Consider the following 19813-nt stretch of genomic DNA (forward strand, 5'->3'; position numbering starts at 1 on the left):
CAAGATGTCACTGCCAACCAAGGAAGCTCATTAAATACTCAGCACCCATTGTTCTTGTTGAGGGCTGGTCCATAAACAACCTCTGTCTGCCATGTACCAAAACTCTGGACTCCCAGAAAGAAAGCAAACGTTCAATGTAAACCATAGCGTTTGTAGAGTTTAGGTGTGGTAAGTCACTGTTATTAGTTCTGGGAATGGTGAGAACTCTCCCAGAATCCAAGTTTCTAAGTTTCCAAATGCCAGCCAAGGGCCAACCTTGTAAGCAGGCCTTTCCAAGAATAGCAGTTCTGGCCTACTGTCTTAACTCTTTTCTGCACAATGGGCTTAATTTTTGTGTGTGGTATAAGGTAGAGAGTTCAACTTCATTCTTTTGCATGTAGATGTCACTGTTCCAGCACCATTTGTTGAAAAGGCTATTTTTCCCTCATTTAATTATCTTGGCATCCTTGTTGAAAATTAATTGACCAAAATACAACGGTTTATTTTTGAACTCCCTGTTCGATTCCATAGATCTACATGCCTATTCTATACCAGTATGACACAGTTTTGATAGTTTTGTAGTTTTGATAGCTTTAGAGCAAATTTTGAAATCAGGAAGTGTGAGCTCTCCAACTTCAGTCTTCTTTTTAAATATGAATGTTAGGATCAGCTTGTGAATTTCTGCAAAGATCCCAGCTGGTATGTTGATAGAGATTGTGTTCAGTCTGTAGATCAGTTTTTGAAATATTGCCATCTTGATAATGTTAAGTCTTCTGACCCATGAACATGGGACTATATTTCAATTTATTTAGGTCTTTAATTTCTTTCAACATGTTTTATAGTTTTCAGAGTATTTGTTTTGGACTTCTTTTGTTAAATTTATTCCTACATATTTTATTATTCTTAATGTTATTTTAAATGGAATTGTTTTCTTAATTTTATTTTAATATTGTTGATTGCTGTTGTTTACAAATTCAATTGATTTTTTTATTATAGTAAGACATGTAACATGAGATCTACTCTAAAAGTTTTTTTAAGTGTACAATACAGTATCATTAACTATAGGCTTGATGTTGTACAGTAGATCTCTAGAATATTTTCATCTTACATAACTGAAACTTTATACTCATTGAATAGCAAGTTCCCATTTTCCCCTCTACCTAGCCCCTGACAACTACCGTTCTACTCTCTGCTTCTAAGAATCTGGCTGTTTCAGATACATTACACAACTGGAATCATACAGAATTTGTTCTTTTGTGACTGGCTTATTTCTCATAGCATAGTGTCCTCCAGGTTCATCTACACTGTCATATTTTGCAAATTTTCCTTTTTTAAAGGCTGAATAATATTCCATTTTATGTATTACCACATTTTCTTTTGCCATTCAGTTGTTGATATACATTTAGGTTGTTTTCATATCTTGACTATTGTGAATAATGCTGCATTGAACATGGGCATGCAAATGTCTCTTCAAGATTCTGATTTCAATTCTTTTGGATACATATCCAGAAGTGAGATTGCTGAATTATATGGTAGTTCTATTTTTAATTTTTGAGGAACCTCCATAATGTGTTCTATAGTGGCTGTACCATTTTACATTCCCAGCAACGGTGTATAAGGGTCCTAATTTCTTCACATTCTCACCAATATGTGTTATCTTTGGGTGTTTTTAACCATGGGCATCCTAACAGGTGTGAGGTGATAGCTCATTGTGGTTTGATTCGCATTTCCATGATGATTAGTGATGTTGAGCATCTTCACATGTGTGTGGTGGCTGTTTGTATATCATCTTTGGTGAAATGTCTACTCAAGTAAAATATAATTGATTTTTGTTATTGATATTATATCATGAAACTTTACTGAACTCATTTATTAGTTGTAGTTGCTTGTTAGTGAATTCCTTAGAACTTTCTATATACAAGATCATGTCATCTGCACATAGTTTTTACTTCTTCCATTCCAATCTGGATGCCTTTTATTTCTTTTCTTACTTAATCTCCCTGGCCCAAGCCTCCTGTAAAATGTTGAATAGAAGTGATAAGAGTGGGCATCCTTGTCTTATTCTGATCTTCAGGGGGAAAGCTTCAGTCTTCAACCACTCATTATGATGTTAGCTGTGGGTTGTTGTAGGGAAAAAGTCTTAACATTTATTAGATTGGGGAGGTTCCTTTCTGTTCCTAGTTTGTTGAGTGTTTTTATCATGAAGATGTGTTGAATTTTTGTTACCTTTTTTTTCTGTATCTATTAAGATGATGTGTTTTTTTTAACTTTTATTATATTGATGTAGTGTATTACATTAATTGATGTTCAGATGTTAAAACAGCCTTGAATTTCTGGAGTAAGTTCCACTTCATGTTGTATAATCCTTTTAGTATATCACTGAATTTGGTTTTCTAGTATTTCGTGGAGGATTTTTGCATCTATATTCATAAAGGATATTGAACTGTAGTTTTCTAGTAACATCTTTGTCTGATTTTGTATCTGGGTAATATTGGCCTCATAGAATGAGTTGGGAAGTGTTCCCTTCTCTTTTTTGGAAGAGATTGTGAAGAGTTAGTATTAATTCCTCTTTAAATGTTTTGTAGAATTAACCAGTTAACCCATCTGTGCGTGGGCTTTACTACTATGTGGGAACGTTTGTTTATTTGTTTGTTCGTTTGAGACAGGGTCTAAAGATATTACCCAAGCTGGTCTCAAACTCTGGGGCTCATGCAATCCTTCTGCCTCAGCCTCCCAAGTAGCTGGGAATACAGGCACGAGCCATATGCCCATGCACCACGAGCCAAGCACCCATACTTTGTAGGAAGTTTTGTACTTACTAATTTGATATATTTGTTTGTAATAGGTCTATTAAGATGTTCTCTTTCTTTTTGAGTTGGTTTCGGTAGTTTGTGTCTTTCTAGGAATTTGTCTGTTTCATTGAGATTATGTAATTTGTCAGCATATGGCTTCAGATGGTATGTCCTCATAATCCTTTTTCTTTCTGAAGGTCAGAATTGATGTCTTTATTTCCTCTTTTTTTCTTGGTCCTTCTAGCTAAAGCTTTGTCTATTTTGTTGATATTTTCATAGGAAAATATTGGGAGTTCATATGCTTTCCCTATTTTGTTTCTAGACTCTATTTCATTTCTTTCCACTCTAATCATTATTTCCTTCCTTCTGCTTGCTTTCTTTTTTTTTTTTTTTTTTTTTTTTTTTTTTTTTTTTGAGGCGGAGTCTGGCTCTCTTGCCCAGGCTGGAGTGCAGTGGCCAGATCTCAGCTCACTGCAAGCTCCGCCTCCTGGGTTCACGCCATTCTCCTGGCTCAGCCTCCCGAGTAGCTGGGACTACAGGCGCCCGCCACCTCACCCAGCTAGTTTTTTGTATTTTTTAGTAGAGACGGGGTTTCACCGTGTTAGCCAGGATGGTCTTGATCTCCTGACCTCGTGATCCGCCTGTCTCGGCCTCCCAAAGTGCTGGGATTACAGGCTTGAGCCACCGCGCCCGGCCCTGCTTGCTTTCAATTTAGTTTGCTCTTCTTTCTTAAAATGGAAAGTTTGTTTATTGATTTGAGATATTTATCCTTTCTTTAATACAGGCATTTATAACATAAATTGTTCATTAAGCGCTGTTTTAGCTGCATCCCATAAGTTTTGCTATGTTGTGCTTTTGTTTTCATTCATTTCATTATTTTCTAATTTTGCTAGTGATTTTTTAATGCATTTATTATTTAGAAGTGTGTTGTTTAATTTCCACATATTTGTAAATTTCCTTAATTTCTTTCTGTTACTGACTTCTAATTATGTTGTGATTAGAGAACATACTTTGTATGATTTCTATTTTAAATTTATTATGGCTCATCTTATGGCCCATGAGAGCAACAAACTAAACCAAGGACCAGCTAGAAGTTTAACAGAGATAATCGGGTAAAGAGACAGCTAAGAACGTCCCATATCATCAGTATTTTTATGGCTCTTCTCATGTATCACCAGATTGCTTTCAAAAAGGATTATACCAACGTACAGCACTGCTAGCTACATATAAGTCTACTAGCTTCACTATAACCTCTTGATCTTTGCTGCTCCACTTAATATTTGGTTTATAATTCTGCAGAGTATGTTTATTGTTCACTATAAAGTTCAACGACTTTATCATAGAAACAGAGATAACTTTTGATTGATGTTCTTTCCTCTCCTCTTCCAAGTCACCTGGAACCTCTATGACTCCAAGTAGTGGGTCCTTTCCTGGTGCATATGATCAGCAGTCATCTAAAGATAGTCGTCAAGGTCAATGGCAACGCCGAAGAAGGCTGGATGGGGCACTGAATAGAGTCCCAGTTGGATTTTATCAAAAAGTATGGAAAGTTTTGCAGAAGGTGAGCATAATACATTGTTGATGTCTCATTTTTCCCACTTGAAATTCTCAGTCTCCTTGGCAGGGATGACATGACTGTAATATAATCACTGCAATTATGTAAAAGTCATAACTCATATAGACAAAACCAAGAAGAAAACATAAAAATGAAACAGTTGATTTGTTATTGTGGCATTATTAATAATTTAATCTCTTTCTATTATTGTTGCCATAGTCTTGTTTCTAAATTGGACTTTTAAAATCATCACTTCTCTGCTTTTGGCCACAGTTGGACATTGATACATTTGCTGCTAATCAAATGAATTTGGTACTAAAGAGCTAACTTTCTATGTAGCTGTGGAGGGTTGTAAATGTTATTTGTAGCAACATGCTATTCATAACCAAGTATCAGTAGAGTAAAACAAATGCAGTACTTGGGGAGTTTGTGTTAGGAGCTCTTACCTATATTTTTTCTTGGATGAAAATTACTAAATAAATGCAAAGTCATAATGATGGTAATAGTTCAGAGACTCTTTGATGTGACCAACATTTTTTTTTTTTTGAAGGCCTATTTGGCCAAAGAAATTTAAGGGCATGTCACACTATTATGGTGTTGACAGTTTTAGAGGGCCAAGTAGACTATTGTGCTCATGCATAGGTCTCCTTCATAGTGTCTTAGGTGCCACTTTCTATATCATTGGCTTTAATAAGGACCTGAAGTTCACTTCATCCAGGACTTCAAACCCTTAAGTTATGTTTTTTCCCCTCTGGGCACTGATGTTCTTCCAAGGACAGAATCAGGTGATCTTTTGGAAAGGTAAAAGTTGATTCCTCAGACTATGGGCTCTGGTAATCTTCCTTTTGAAGAGTACTGAGAACTTGCTTTTTTTGCAGCTAACTTCTATAGCACAATGGTGATAAATATAATTTATCTCTTCAGTTATGCATGGATTATGGCAATGTTCTATGTGCCCATACAGCAAAGAACAAAACAGATAATAATCTTCATTCTCCTTGAACTTATATTCTACTAGGAAGAAACAAATTATAAATAATAAACTGTAAATAAGCAAAGTATCTAGAATGTTAAAAGACAATAAGTACTATGGAAAAACAAGAGCAGGCTAAGAGTATTTATGGGGGGATGGGATCCTTAACTAGAAAATGTAGTAATGATACATGTCTGATAAATGCATGTCTTGATTTCATTTTCATATTAAGACTTCATATTCAGAGAAAAGCACTTAAAATTTAAATGAAAATATATTATTTTGAATCATTCATAAACCAATATCTCTCATATACAACATGCAATGTACAGTAATTAAAACTGGCATTTCTGAAAGCATTGTTATAAAGATACTTAGAGTTATACCCAGTGACAGATAGTTTTGTTGAATACTGTAATAAGGAACAACAGCCAGTTCTATAAATGACTTTAAAATTCTAAAAGTATTGGTGTGCTAGGAACGACAAATTTGATTTGTGTGAATACTCTTTAAATTCTGTAAAGGTTTTTTAAAAATTTTTTTTATTATTACTATAAGTTCTAGGGTACACGAGCACAATGTGCAGGCTCGTTACATAGGTATACATGTGCTATGCTGGCCCACTGCACCCATCAACCCATCATTTACATTAGGTATTTCTCCCAATGCTATCCCTCCCTCCGACCCCCACCCCATGACAGGCCCTGGTATGTGATGTTCCCTACCCTGTGACCAAGTGTTCTCATTGTTCAGTTCCCACCTATGAGTGAGAACATGTCGTGTTTGGTTTTCTGTCCTTGTGATAGTTTGCTGAGAATGATGGTTTCCAGCTTCATCCATGTCCCTGCAAAGGATATGAACTCATCCTTTTTTATGGCTGCATACTATTTCATGGTGTATATGTGCCACATTTTCTTAAACCAGTCTATCATCGATGGACATTTGGGTTGGTTCCAAGTCTTTGCTATTGTGAATAGTGCCACAGTAAACATACGTGTGCATGTGTCTTTATAGTAGCATGATTTATAATACTTTGGGTATATACCCAGTAATGGCATTGCTGGGTCAAATGGTATTTCTAGTTCTAGATCCTTAAGGAATCACCACACTGTCTTCCACAATGATTGAACTAGTTTACAGTCCCACCAACAGTGTAAAAGCGTTCCTATTTCTCCACATCCTCTCCAGCACCAGTTGTTTCCTGACTTTTTAATGATCGCCATTCTAACTGGTGTGAGATGGTATCTCATTGGGGTTTTGATTTGCATTTCTCTGATGACCAGTGATGATGAGCATTTTTTTCATGTGTCTGTTGGCTGCATAAATGTCTTCTTTTGAGAAGTGTCCGTTCATATCCTTTGCCTACTTTTTGATTTTTTTTTTCTTGTATATTTGTTTAAGTTCTTTGTAGATTCTGGATATTAGCCCTTTGTCAGATGGGTAGATTGCAAAAATTTTCTCCCATTCTGTAGGTTGCCTGTTCACTCTGATGGTAGTTTCTTTTGCTGTGCAGAAGCTCTTTAGTTTAATTAGATCTCATTTGTCCATTTTGGCTTTTGTTGCCATTGCTTTTGGTGTTTTAGTCATGAAGTCCTTGCCCATGCCTATGTCCTGAATGGTATTGCCTAGGTTTTCTTGTAGAGTTTTTATGGTTTTAGGTCTAACATTTAAGTCTTTAATCCATCTTGAATGAATTTTTGTATAAGGTGTAAGGAAGAGATCCAGTTTCAGCTTTCTACATATGGCTAGACAGTTTTCTCAGCACCATTTATTAAATAGGGAATCCTTCCCCCATTTCTTTTTTTTGTCAGATTTGTCAAAGATCAGATGGTTGTAGGTGTGTGGTGTTATTTCTGAGACCTCTGTTCTGTTCCATAGGTCTATATCTCTGTTTTGGTACCAGTACCATGCTGTTTTGGTTACTGTAGCCTTATAGTATAGTTTGAAGTCAGGTAGCATGATGCCTCCAGCTTTGTTCTTTTTCTTAGGATTGACTTGGCAATGCGGGCTCTTTTTTGGTTCCATACGAACTTCAAAGCAGTTTTTTCCAGTTCTTTGAAGAAAGTCATTGGTAGCTTGATGGGGATGATATTGAATCTATAAATTATCTTGAGCACTATGGCCATTTTCATGATATTGATTCTTCCTATCCATGAGCAGGGAATGTTCTTCCATTTGTTTGTGTCCTCTTTTATTTCACTGAGCAGTGGTTTGTAGTTCTCCTTGAAAGGGTCCTTCACATCCCTTTTATGTTGTATTCCTAGGTATTTTATTCTCTTTGTAGCAATCGAGAATGGGAGTTCACTCATGATTTGGATCTCTGTTTGTCTATTATTAGTATATAGGAATGCTCGTGATTTTTGCACATTGATTTTGTATCCTGAGATTTTGCTGAAGTTGCTTATCAGCTTAAGGGGATTTTGGGCTGAGACAATGGGGTTTTCTAAATATACAATCATGTCATCTGCAAACAGGGACAATTTGACTTCCTCTTTTCCTAATTGAATACCCTTTATTTCTTTCTCATGCCTGATTGCCCTGGCCAGAACTTCCAACACTATGTTGAATAGGAGTGGTGAGAGAGGACATCCCTTTCTTGTGCCAGTTTTCAAAGGGAATGCTTCCAATTTTTGCCCAATCAGTATGATATTGGCTGTGGGTTTGTCATAAATAGCTCTCATTATTTTGAGATATGTTCCATCAATACCTAGTTTATTGAGAGTTTTTAGCATGAAGGGTTTTTGAATTTTGTCAAAGGCCTTTTCTGCATCTATTGAGGTAATCATGTGGTTTTTGTTGATGGTTCTATTTATGTGATGGATTACGTTTATTGATTTGTGTATGTTGAAGCAGCCTTGCATCCCAGTGATGAAGCTGACTTGATCATGGTGGATAAGCTTTTTGATGTGCTGCTGGATTTGGTTTGCCAGTATTTTATTGAGGATTTTCGCATCGATGTTCATCAGGCATATCGGTCTAACATTCTCTTTTTTTGTTGTGCCTCTGCCAGGCTTTGGTATCAGGATGATGTTGACCTCACAAAATGACTTAGGGAGGATTCCCTCTTTTTCTATTGATTGGAATAGTTTCAGAAGGAATGGTACCAGCTCCTCTTTATACCTCTGGTAGAATTTGGCTGTGAATCCATCTGGTCCTGGACTTTTTTTTGGTTGGTAGGCTATTAATTATTGCCTCAATTTCAGAGCCCGTTATTGGTCTATTCAGAGATTCAATTTCTTCCTGGTTTCGTCTTGGGAGGGTGTATATGTCCAGGAATTTATCCATTTCTTCTAGATTTTCTAGTTTATTTGCACAGAGATGTTCGTAGTATTCTCTGATGGTATTTTGTATTTCTGTGGGATTGGTGGTGATATCTCCTTTATCATTTTTTATTGTGTCTATTTGATTCTTCTCTCTTTTCTTCTTTATTAGTCTTGCTAGTGGTCTATCAATTTTGTTGATCTTTCCAAAAAAACAACTCTTGGATTAGTTGATCTTTTGAAGGGTTTTTTGTGTCTCTATCTCCTTCAGTTCTGCTTTGATCTTAGTTATTTCTTGTCTTCTGCTAGCTTTTGAATGTGTTTGCTCTTGCTTCTCTAGTTCTTTTAATTGTGATTTTTCAGTGTCGATTTTACATCTTTCCTGCTTTCTCTTGTGGGCATTTAGTGCTATAAATTTCCCTCTACACACTGCTTTAAGTGTGTCCCAGAGATTCTGGTACTTTGTGTCTTTGTTCCCATTGGTTCCAAACAGCATCTTTCTTTCTGCCTTTATTTTGTTATTTACCTAGTAGTCATTCAGGAGCAGGTTGTTCAGTTTCCATGTATTTGTGCCATTTTGAGTGAGTTTCTTAATCCTGAGTTCTAATTTGATTGCACTGTGTTCTGAGAGAGAGTTTGTTGTGATTTCTGTTCTTTTACATTTGCTGAGAAGTGCTTTACTTCCAACTATGTGGTCAGTTTTGGAATAAGTGCGATGTGGTGCTGAGAAGAATGTATATTCTGTTGGTTTAGGGTGGAGAGTTCTATAGATGTCTATTAGGTCTGCTTGGTGCAGAGCTGAGTTTAAGTCCTGGATATCCTTGTTAACCTTCTGTCTCATTGATGTGTCTAATATTGACAGTGGGCTGTTTAAGTCTCCCATTATTGTGTGGGAGTCTGAGTCTCTTTGTAGGTCTCTAAGGACTTGCTTTATGAATCTGGGTGCTCCTGTATTGGGTGCATATATATTAAGGATAGTTAGCTCTTCTTGTTGAATGGATCCCTTTACCATTATGCAATGGCCTTCTTTGTCTCTTTTGATCTTTGGTGGTTTAAAGTCTATTTTATCAGAGACTAGGATTGCAACCCCTGCTTTTTTTTGCTTTCCGTTTGCTTGACAGATCTTTTTCCATCCCTTTATTTTGAGCCTATGTGTGTCCCTGCACGTGAGATGGGTCTCCTGAATACAGCACACTGATGGGTCTTGACTCTTTATCCCATTTGCCAGTCTGTGTCTTTTAATTGGAGCATTTAGCCCATTTACATTAAGGTTAATATTGTTATGTGTAAATTTGATCCTGTCATTATGATGTTAGCTAGCTATTTTGCTTGTTAGTTGATGCCGTTTCTTCCTAGCATTGATAGTCTTTACAATTTGGCATATTTTTGCAGTGACTGGTACTGGTTGTTCCTGTCCATGTTTATTGCTTCCTTCAGGAGCTCTTGTAAGGCAGGCCTGGTGGTGACAAAATCTGTCCACATTTGTTTGTCTGTAAAGGATTTTATTTCTCCTTCACTTATGAAGCTTACTTTGGCTGGATATGAAATTCTGGGTTGAAATTTATTTTCTTTAAGAATGTTGAATATTGGCCCCCACTCTCTTCTCACTAGTAGAGTTTCTGCTGAGACATCCGCTGTTAGTCTGATGGGCTTCCCTTTGTGGGTAACCCAACCTTTCTCTCTGGCTGCCCTTAACATTTTTTCCTTCGTTTCAACCTTGGTGAATCTGACAATTATGTGTCTTGGTGTTGCTCTTTTTGAGAAGTATCTTTCTGGTGTTCTCTGTATTTCCTGAATTTGAATGTTGGGCTGCCTTGCTAGGTTGGGGAAGTTCTCCTGGATAATATCCTTAAGAGTGTTTTCCAACTTGGTTCCATTCTCCCTGTCACTTTCAGGTACTGAAGCCTACTTCTGTCAGCTCTTCAGAGTCATTCTCCATCCATCTTTGTTCCGTTGCTGGTGAGGAGCTGCAATCCTTTGGAGGAGAAGAAGCGCTCTGGTTTTTAGAATTTTCAGCTTTTCTGCACTGGTTTCTCCCCATCTTTGTGGTTTTATCTACCTTTTGGTCTTTGATGTTGGTGACCTACAGATGGAGTTTTGTTGTGGATGTCCTTTCTGTTGATGTTGATGCTATTCCTTTCTGTTTGTTAGTTTTCCTTCTAACAGTCAGGTCCCTCAGCTGCAGGTCTGTTGGAGTTTGCAGGAGGTCCACTCCAGACCCTGTTTGGCTGGTTATCACCAGCAGAGGCTGCAGAACAGCAAATACTGCTGCGTGATCCTTCCTCTGGAAGCTTCGTCTCAGGCGCACCTGCCTATATGAGGTGTCATTCAACCCCTACTAGGAGATGTCTCCCAGTTAGGCTACCCGGGAGGGTCAGGGACCCACTTGAGGAGGCAGTCTGTCCTTTCTCAGAGCTCAAACACCATGCTGGGAGAACCACCGCTCTCTTGAGAGCTGTCAGACGGGGACTTTCAAGTCTGCAGAAGCTGTCTGCTGCCTTTTGTTCAGCTATGCCCTGCCCCAGGAGGTGGAATGTACAGAGGCAACAGGCCTTGCTGAGCTGAGGTGGTCTCCACCCAGTTCCAGCTTCTCTGGCAGCTTCGTTTACCTACTCACGCCTCAGCAATGGTGGACGCCCCTTCCCCAGCCAGGCTGCCGCCTTACAGTTCGATCTCAGACTGCCGGGTTAGCCGTCAGCAAGGCTCGGTGGGCATGAGACCTGCCGAACCAGGCACGGGATATAATCTCCTGGTGTCCCATTTGCTAAGACCATTGGAAAAGCACAGTATTTGGGTGAGAATATCTCGATTTTTCCAGGTACAGTCTGTCACGGCTTCCTTTGGCTAGGAAAGGGAAATCCCACAACCCCTTGTGCTTCCCGGGTGAGGCGATGCCCCACCCTGTTTTGGCTCTCCCTCTGTGGACTGCACCCAATGTCCAACCAGTCCCAATGAGATGAACCAGATACCTCAGTTGGAAATGCAGAAATCACCCATCTTCTGTGTTGATCACGCTGGGAGCTGCAGACCAGAGCTGTTCCTATTTGGCCATCTTGGAATGGAGACCCAAGGTTTTTAATAAACATCCTTTTTATTAATCATAACATGGCAAAATGCGTACTTGCCATTTCTGAAAAGTGATCCAAACTCTACATTCACAGATGAAAAATTCTTATAGAATGTTGTGATAAGCATACATGTTGGGTTAAACAAATTTCATAGCTGTCGGAGTGCCATGAAATTAATACTTGCATTTTGGACTGCTGTAGTTTATACTTTTTGTATGTTTCAAGTCAGGTGTGTACCATTTGTACTGAGAACACCACAAAATGAATTACCTAAAATCCCTTGATTTTAATATGTGTTTTGGTTTATTAACAAATTATAGTAATTTCTTACACATTTTTCGAAATTAATTGTACAAGAATACATATATATGCTTATGGATGCAACGTGTAAATAAAATTTTTGCTCACCAAACCCTATCGCAAGGACAGAAAACCAAACACCACATGTTCTCACTCATAGGTGGGAATTGAACAATGAGAACACTTAGACACAGGGTGGGGAACATCACACACTAGGACCTGTCGTGGGGTGGGGAGAGGGGGGAGGGAGAGCCTTATGAGCTATACCTAATGTAAATGACGAGTTAACGGGTGCAGCACACCAAAATGGCACATGTATACATATGTAACCAACCTGTGTGTTGTGCACATGTACCCTAGAACTTAAAGTATAATAATAAAAAAAAATACAAGGATTAAAAAAAAAAAACTTCTGCTCGCTAAAAAATAAGTAAATAAATAAATGCATGTCTTGAGTTTTTTCCTATGGCCTAAAAATTTTTTCAAAGGCCTGGTTGTGATGGTCCTGGGACCGAGTATGATATCTTTCTACATAGTCTCTGAATATTTGGGACTAGTCTATCCCAAAAGATGGAACTTTCCTACCCATTCCATTTCCCTAAGTAGAGGATGAACCTTAGGTCTCCTATAGTCCAATCCTGCATCTCGGCACTTAGGAATCACAACCCATGGCAAGGGCACTTGGACTGCAGAGCCCCTTGCTGGCCTGTGATTACTCAGCATATACCACATGAAGCACACTTAGAAATACAGTGTCTCCTTACAGCCTCCATGTTGTTAGTCTATCCTTGATGATATGGTTTTTGGTGACATGGTTTATTTTCTGTTTTGCAGTGTCACGGACTTTCTGTGGAAGGGTTTGTCCTTCCTTCTTCTACCACTAGAGAGGTAAGAGTCTCTGTCATGCACATTTATGTGACTGATAACTTTTCTGGCTAAAGTATCCCAGTGATCACTTACTTTTCAAAGTGACAGATCTATGCTTTTATAAATCAACTGAACATGAAATGCATTTGAAGAAAAGAGAATTTTTTAATTGAAAGATAATATTATAGAATAATTATGGATTACTTTATATGAAGACAAATTCTTTTAATGGTTGTTTAAGTTAGGCTGGCTTATGTGAGTGTTGTGAGGGTTAGATAAGGCAGAGGGATAGAAATCTAACAATGCATGACTTCTTATGTGCCCCGTCCTTCACATTGCCACCTTTCTCTAGTAGGATGTTTGTAGACCATTAGAACATAAACCAGTGGTTGTTAGCTACAACTATATGTTGGGGTAACCTGGGTTCCAATTTCCAATTTAGTGGATTAGAATCTCCAGGGATGGGACGTGAGCATAGCATCTGTATTTTTTTAATCTGTAGAATGATTCTGATATATAACCATGGTTGAAAAACATTACCATGAACCACAGACACAGATTATCAGATGCTTTTATATTTTCCTTTTTGTCCAAAATTATAAAAACTAGCTTTTACACAGATTCAACAAAGGAGCTAGTGTTAGCATGATAGAAGTAGTAAGATTCAATAGTAGAAAGTTCTCAAAAATGCTGGGGTTGTTGCAGATAGGATCTTGGGGGAAAGGTACAGAAAGCTAATGCTATGCTTCAGGGCTTCACTATTGCCTACAGGCCTTTTCTCTAATCAAGAATGCCATGTCCCCCATTTGTCTTTTCTCTACATTTAAGCAAGAGTGAAATGTTCATATAATTAATAATACATACCTGAATAGTACCTTTAAGAGTCTCCAAACATTATTTTTACATTTTTAAATTTGGTCTTAAACACCATTATGTAAAATAGGCAAAGAAGGAATTATGATTCCTAATTTATGGATAAGGAAACAAATTTAGAGATTAATTGTCTAAGGTTGTATAACTAGTAACTAACAAAGATAAGACTTGAACCCAAGTCTTTATACTACAAATCTACATTGCCTCCCTAGAGGATATACTCAACACAAGTTTATCAAAACATACTTCTCAATCCCCTTCACCCCCAAATAACTTTACATTTCTTAATGCCCTTTTTAATCTAATAGTATGCGATGTTTTACATAATTCTAATTTTTATGTATTATACATACAATTTTAAGTTTTACCCAAGTTTTTCCTTTATTTACAGTCATCAGATTTTAATAAACAGTCATGTAAAAACGCATGAAGTTGCTATGCCATGATATGCCATTCCCATGTTTAGGTTACCTCTAGTTTTACACTTGTGACTAAAGCTACTATAAGTACTTTTCTATATGGAGCTTTCATTCCTCTTTTGAATTACTATCTTCGGATGAACTCTCAGAAATAGGATTATGGGTTAGAGGGCATGGACACTCATGGCTCTTGTTATGCATTGCCAGATTGCCTTCCAAAAAGATTGAACCAGTTTACTTATTCAATTATTTTGAAGGGGGCTGAATCGATGCTCATGGCTACAGTGTTTTTACTGCCTTTCAGAGCAGGTAATCGATGTCTCCTGGATGATGGACTCTTAGGAAGTGATTTTCTTTTTCTCTATCACAGATGACTCCAGGTGAGATTAAATTCTCTGTTCATGTGGAGTCTGTCCTGAATCGTGTACCTCAGCCAGAGTACCGCCAGCTGTTGGTTGAAGCCATCCTTGTCCTTACCATGCTGGCAGATATTGAAATTCATAGCATCGGAAGCATCATTGCTGTGGAAAAGATAGTGCATATTGCCAATGACTTGTTCCTTCAAGAACAGGTAGGCAAACCTGTTGTTTTCTCAATAGAGAAATGTTTTTACTCTAACCTTATAACATTCAGAGGTCTTTGAGGAGCCGTGGTCACCTTCTTGTGCCCTCCTCCTCATACTTCTTTTCTGGGCCTCATTTGTAGCGGCTCTGAGCTCTGTTTGCAAAAGAAGTAGACAGCAGGAAGACCTCTGTCTTTCACCATGTGTTTTGTGGTTTGTGTTAGAGGGTAAAGTTGCCTGGAACTCAGGAGGCTTTATGCTTTTCCCTGAAAGGCCTTGAAGCATACCATTAGCATCATGTTTCAAATTTCTGATCACAATGCTTTTTGTAGCTTTAAGGACCTAATAAGAAACTATTGGATGGCACATCCTTTCTGAACTATTAAGGAAAAGAGATTTGGTTTTGGTTTTGCTTTGCTTTTGCTTTTGCTACTCACCTATAGGAAAATAAGAAAGTGAAATTTTTATTTCTACATTTTTCTTATTTTCTTAATAAATCTTCTTCCAGGAAATTATCCACATTCAAAAACACAAACTATTGAAAGTGTCCCAAATGTTGCCTGTATTCACAGGGCACATAAGTGAAGGACAGGTACTGTTGGCAATAAGAAAATTTTCAAAACATGTAATTGGTGTTTTCATTCTGTTAGCCCTTGGGAGGAAATGCAAAAGAAAAGTATCCAGGTTTTTCCAGGACAATTCTAATATTAAATATTCTGGATTGCTGTCAGTCTATGTATCTAAAAATGTGTTCCCTTTTAGGCATAGACCTCTAGCCTCAGAAAACTTAGTCTATTTGAATTAAGTCGTCTTAGAAAGAAATCACGATCAAATGCAGCATAAAAGAATACAAGCTGAAATTAGTAGTACTAGAAGGAGTCAGACCGAAACTCCACTAGGGTGATTTGTGTTAACATTTGTCTATTAATAGGTATGACTCAATAGATTAATGATTATATTTAACTTTTAGAAATTGATCATAATGGGGAAAATTCTAAACAATTAATAATTTTTAAATAATTTGCATGATTTGGGGACCTAGTGAAAAATGCCTGTATACAAACTCATATTCACCCTTTCGTCCATAATCCTATTTCTTCTTGGATAAACAGCCTAGGGCCCAACTAATTGGTGTTGGGGAGGAGGTTCTGAATTATATTGATCAGGACTTTACTTAGTAGGATTAGTAATTTTTCCTTTCACCTGTGTTCTTCTACCCTTACAAACCAAACAGAAAACCCTCGGCGCAGATGATATCATGTTGGCAAAGGATCCCGCATCTGGCATCTGTACTCTTCTGTATGACAGTGCACCCAGTGGCAGGTTTGGCACCATGACCTACCTCTCCAAGGCAGCCGCCACCTACGTGCAGGAGTTCCTGCCCCACAGCATCTGTGCCATGCAATGAGGGCTTTGGTTCCTGGCTTCTGGGAGCCTTTTGACAGTTGGTCCCTGCCTCGGTTGATTGTGCATGGAACTAAAGTGTTATTGCCTAATCACTCTGACCCTGCCCCTTTCTGTCCCATCCTTCCCAAGAAGAGAGAACTTCTTCGATAAACTAACTACTTTAGAAGAAGTGAACACTTACCTGGAGGCTCACCTTGCAGAACCAGTGACAATCTTATGAGTATAATGAACACTCAACCAGGCCTGTCATGACTGGCTTTATTTCTTTCATCATCCATAAAAGTTTGCATGTGTTTTTATTCTCTAGATCTGTTACCAACATAGTTTTCTAACTCCTGTTTGGGGAGCAAGTGTTAATAATAACTTATTCCTAAAGCTTGGTTTTTCTTATTTGTGATTTTATTGTGTATATGAGTGGTGGATACTTTGGGACATTATTTCAAATGAATAACTCTAAATTGTTAAGTATTTATGTTTCTATAAATTAGAATTATCTATTCTAAGTGCCTTTTCTTAGGAAAAGAGAGTACTGGATCATGGTTTTCTTCCTTACTTACCGGTTGCCTCACACTGAGTGATAAAATTGTTTCTGTGTAGAATCATTGTCTCTACTGTTGCCCTGTCTGTGTCTGCACATATAATGCCTCTCTCGCTTTGGTGAAATATCCAAAAATGCAAGTGCAGTGTGCATATTTAAGAATTTCTGAACTAACACTTGAAATCACATTTTATAAAGGTTGTTGGTACTCAGAGATGTATTTGCAGCAGAAAATGCAGAATAACCCAGAGAAATGGAGCCCTGAGCCCAACTCCAGAGAGGAAGGGAAAGAAGAAAAGATGCCTAGACAATGTCTTATATATAGGGGAAGAGAGAGGGAATCAGAGGTGGCTTAGTTCCCTGAAGACAGCCTTATATGCCTAATCCCTGCCTTTGAAAAATGGGCCAATACACAACACAGACAATAATTTGAAGCCTCTGTCTTGAGCAAAGATAAATTCAGCAGTCTAGTCTATAGCTGCTCTACTTAGCATTCTTTTCATGTGCTCTTGGTCTCTGTCTCACTCACCTACTTTCTACCACATCCAACTCAACTCCCTGACACCCCACCCCCCATCTATTCTTAAACTTTTTCATATATATCTTCACTTCCTAATTCTAGTGTGCATATCCCTATATAAATGGTATCCGTGGGCATATGTCTGTTTCTTATAAAGACACATATTTGTGCATGCGTGTGTGTGTGTGTGTGTGTGTGTAAGCATACATGGGAATTTTTATGAATGTAAGCAGTTTTGATGTGTCTGTATGTCAATCTGTATCTACATTTGATGGACTGAGTAAGAATGTTGCATGTGAGAGAGGGGGTGTAACTGTGGACTCAGATTGACACACACAGGTTGGTGGAAGAATAGCTTTAGTCTTCTTCCTTGGTCCCATGTGTAGGTAACCTTGCTTGACAAATCTTTCTCCTAACTTTCCTTCTTCTGAATTGTGCATAGAGACTCTGCTAACTTCCCTGTTTGCACTCAGATAACTTCCTACTTCAACCCCCTCCTTTATCTTGGATTTCTAAGGTTTTTCCCCAATAATGGGAATGGTGAGGGTGGGGATGAGGGACTCTCGAAACAATTTTTTCAGAACCAGTGACAATCTTATGAATACAATGAATAAGTAAGTATATAGTAGGGTGATAGAATACAGATAGTAGAAACAAAGAGAGTACAGCCAACCTTTTCAGCACTTCTCTCAGCAAATGGAAACACACAGTAAGTAGCTTTCTGACTACATTATTTTCTGGACACTTTTAAAGAAAGTTTACAACCTGTTCTGAAACTATTTGTCTTTTCACTGGCTGTAAGTGTACCCCAATCTCAGGGAGTATATCTGGAGTGCCCCAGGCAAAAGATCCACTCATTCGCCTGAACTGACTCGAAGGGCTGCATTTCTCTGAGTTTACGAAATTGTGTCATTATGGTCCCCATACAGTGGTATTTAACTTTTAAAGCAACTTTTAAGAAAACTCTACTTGTATTTTGTTCATTTTAAGTGTGTGGTACTAAAAAGACATGTTAGACTTTTTCAAAAAGCACTTATGTTTTGAAAATAGAATAAATAATAAGAATTTCCAATTAAATCATGTCTGGTGCCAATGTGTAAAACTTTACATGTGTTTTTGTGATTGGAGTTTATTTCATGGCTTTATTCTACATACTCTGCTTAATTATACAGTACAGTCAAAGCTCATTCATTGGTTTGAAGTAGAATAATATTAATATATAGTACATATATAGTATATAATACATTTATAATATGTTAGATAATATATGTAAAGAAATGCAGTTTAATCATTCAAATACATACCCACTCAAACAAGGCTTACTAAATTCAAGCGGGCTTATTGACATCTATAGGGAACATTTTCTTTTCTTTTCTTTTCTGTTTTTAAGACAGAGTCTTGCTCTGTCGCCCAGACTGGAGCGCAGTGGGTTGATCTTGGCTCACTGCAACCGCTGCCTCCCGGATTCAAGCGATTCTCCTGTCTCAGCCTTCCGAGTAGCTGGGATCACAGGCATGTGCCACCACGCCCAGCTCATTTTTTTTGTATTTTTAGTAGAGATGGGGTTTCACCATGTTGGCCAGGCTGGTCTCGAACTCTTGACCTCAGGTGATCCACCTGCCTCGGCCTCCCAAAGTGTTGGGATTACACTCGTGACCCACCGCACCTGGCCTGTAGGGAACATTTTCTGATGAATGAATAAAACAGATTTTTACTCAGCATTTCAATTGTGTACAAATGGTGCTTCTTCCCTAATGAAGGGTATTTTAAAACAACTTGTTTTTCTAAATATTAAAAATATTTGGCAGAATCTTGTTTATGCTATTTGTTAGCCTTTTCTATAACAGGATTTATTCAGCAAGGATGAACATTGTCTCCACAGTTCCATCCTGGTTAATGAAATTTTACTACATTCTGGGAATCTTACACAACTGGTGGGGCAAAAGTCATTCTTCACCACAGCTGGCAAAACCTCTGCCATTCCTTTTTCTGTTTACCAAGTACCTAGTATCTGCACTAATGCAGCAGAGATTAAGATAGTATTTTCCACATTTGGTCTTCATTTCCTTTTTAACTTGAGTAACCTCAGGTGTTGGTTTGTCCAGGACAGCCCCCATTTATGCCTGTCTTACTGGCATAATTATCAATAACACTGTGTCACTCTCAAAAAATGTCTCAGTTTGAAAGATATGGTCACCGCTATATTTAGCTGATGTGTGATTTCTTTTAAGGCTAAGCCAAAAAACCAAGAACTTATTCTCAAACCACTAGTAGTACTTGTGCAGTAGCGGTATGGGGGTAAGGATGACAGTGGGGGGGAAACTCCCTTCCCCACTAAATATAGAATTATTTGGCATAATGGCTCTTAAATAACCAATATTTGAGCACATACCAAATGCCATTGTTATATAGGCACTTAGCATGAGCTATTTTATCTTCACAATTGCCATGTAAGATAGATACTGCCATCTCCATCTTACAAGTAAGTGAACTGAGGCACTGAGGGTTTAAGTAAATTGCCCCAAATCAATCATCTAATAAGTAATAGAGCTGGAATTTGAACCCATGCAGTCTGACTCCAGAGTTCACATTCTCAACAACTACACTCTCCAAGGAAAATGACATTAAGGGAGTGGTGTGAAAACAAGGGTCACTTGAAGACAGTTGAAGTGTCACTGGACAGATAGTGAAATGAGCAGA

General features: G+C 38.0%; 1 protein-coding gene across 4 annotated transcripts in view; it reads left to right on the forward strand.

Moving 5' to 3' along the window:
* LOC105464743 (phosphorylase kinase regulatory subunit alpha 1) overlaps positions 1–18220 on the forward strand; it is a 130686-nt gene extending 112466 nt beyond the window's left edge. For all 4 annotated transcript variants that reach the window (XM_011712795.3, XM_011712796.3, XM_011712798.3 and 1 more), the window contains 4 exons: positions 4162–4332; positions 12762–12815; positions 14457–14657; positions 15883–18220. In XM_011712795.3, the coding sequence (XP_011711097.1) occupies positions 4162–4332; positions 12762–12815; positions 14457–14657; positions 15883–16056 (600 nt within the window). In that variant the 3' untranslated portion in view covers positions 16057–18220. The remainder of the gene's footprint in view (positions 1–4161; positions 4333–12761; positions 12816–14456; positions 14658–15882) is intronic.
* The last annotated feature ends 1593 nt before the right edge of the window (positions 18221–19813 follow it).

This window comes from Macaca nemestrina, chromosome X (assembly GCF_043159975.1).
Source record: "Macaca nemestrina isolate mMacNem1 chromosome X, mMacNem.hap1, whole genome shotgun sequence".
NCBI lineage: Eukaryota > Metazoa > Chordata > Mammalia > Primates > Cercopithecidae > Macaca > Macaca nemestrina.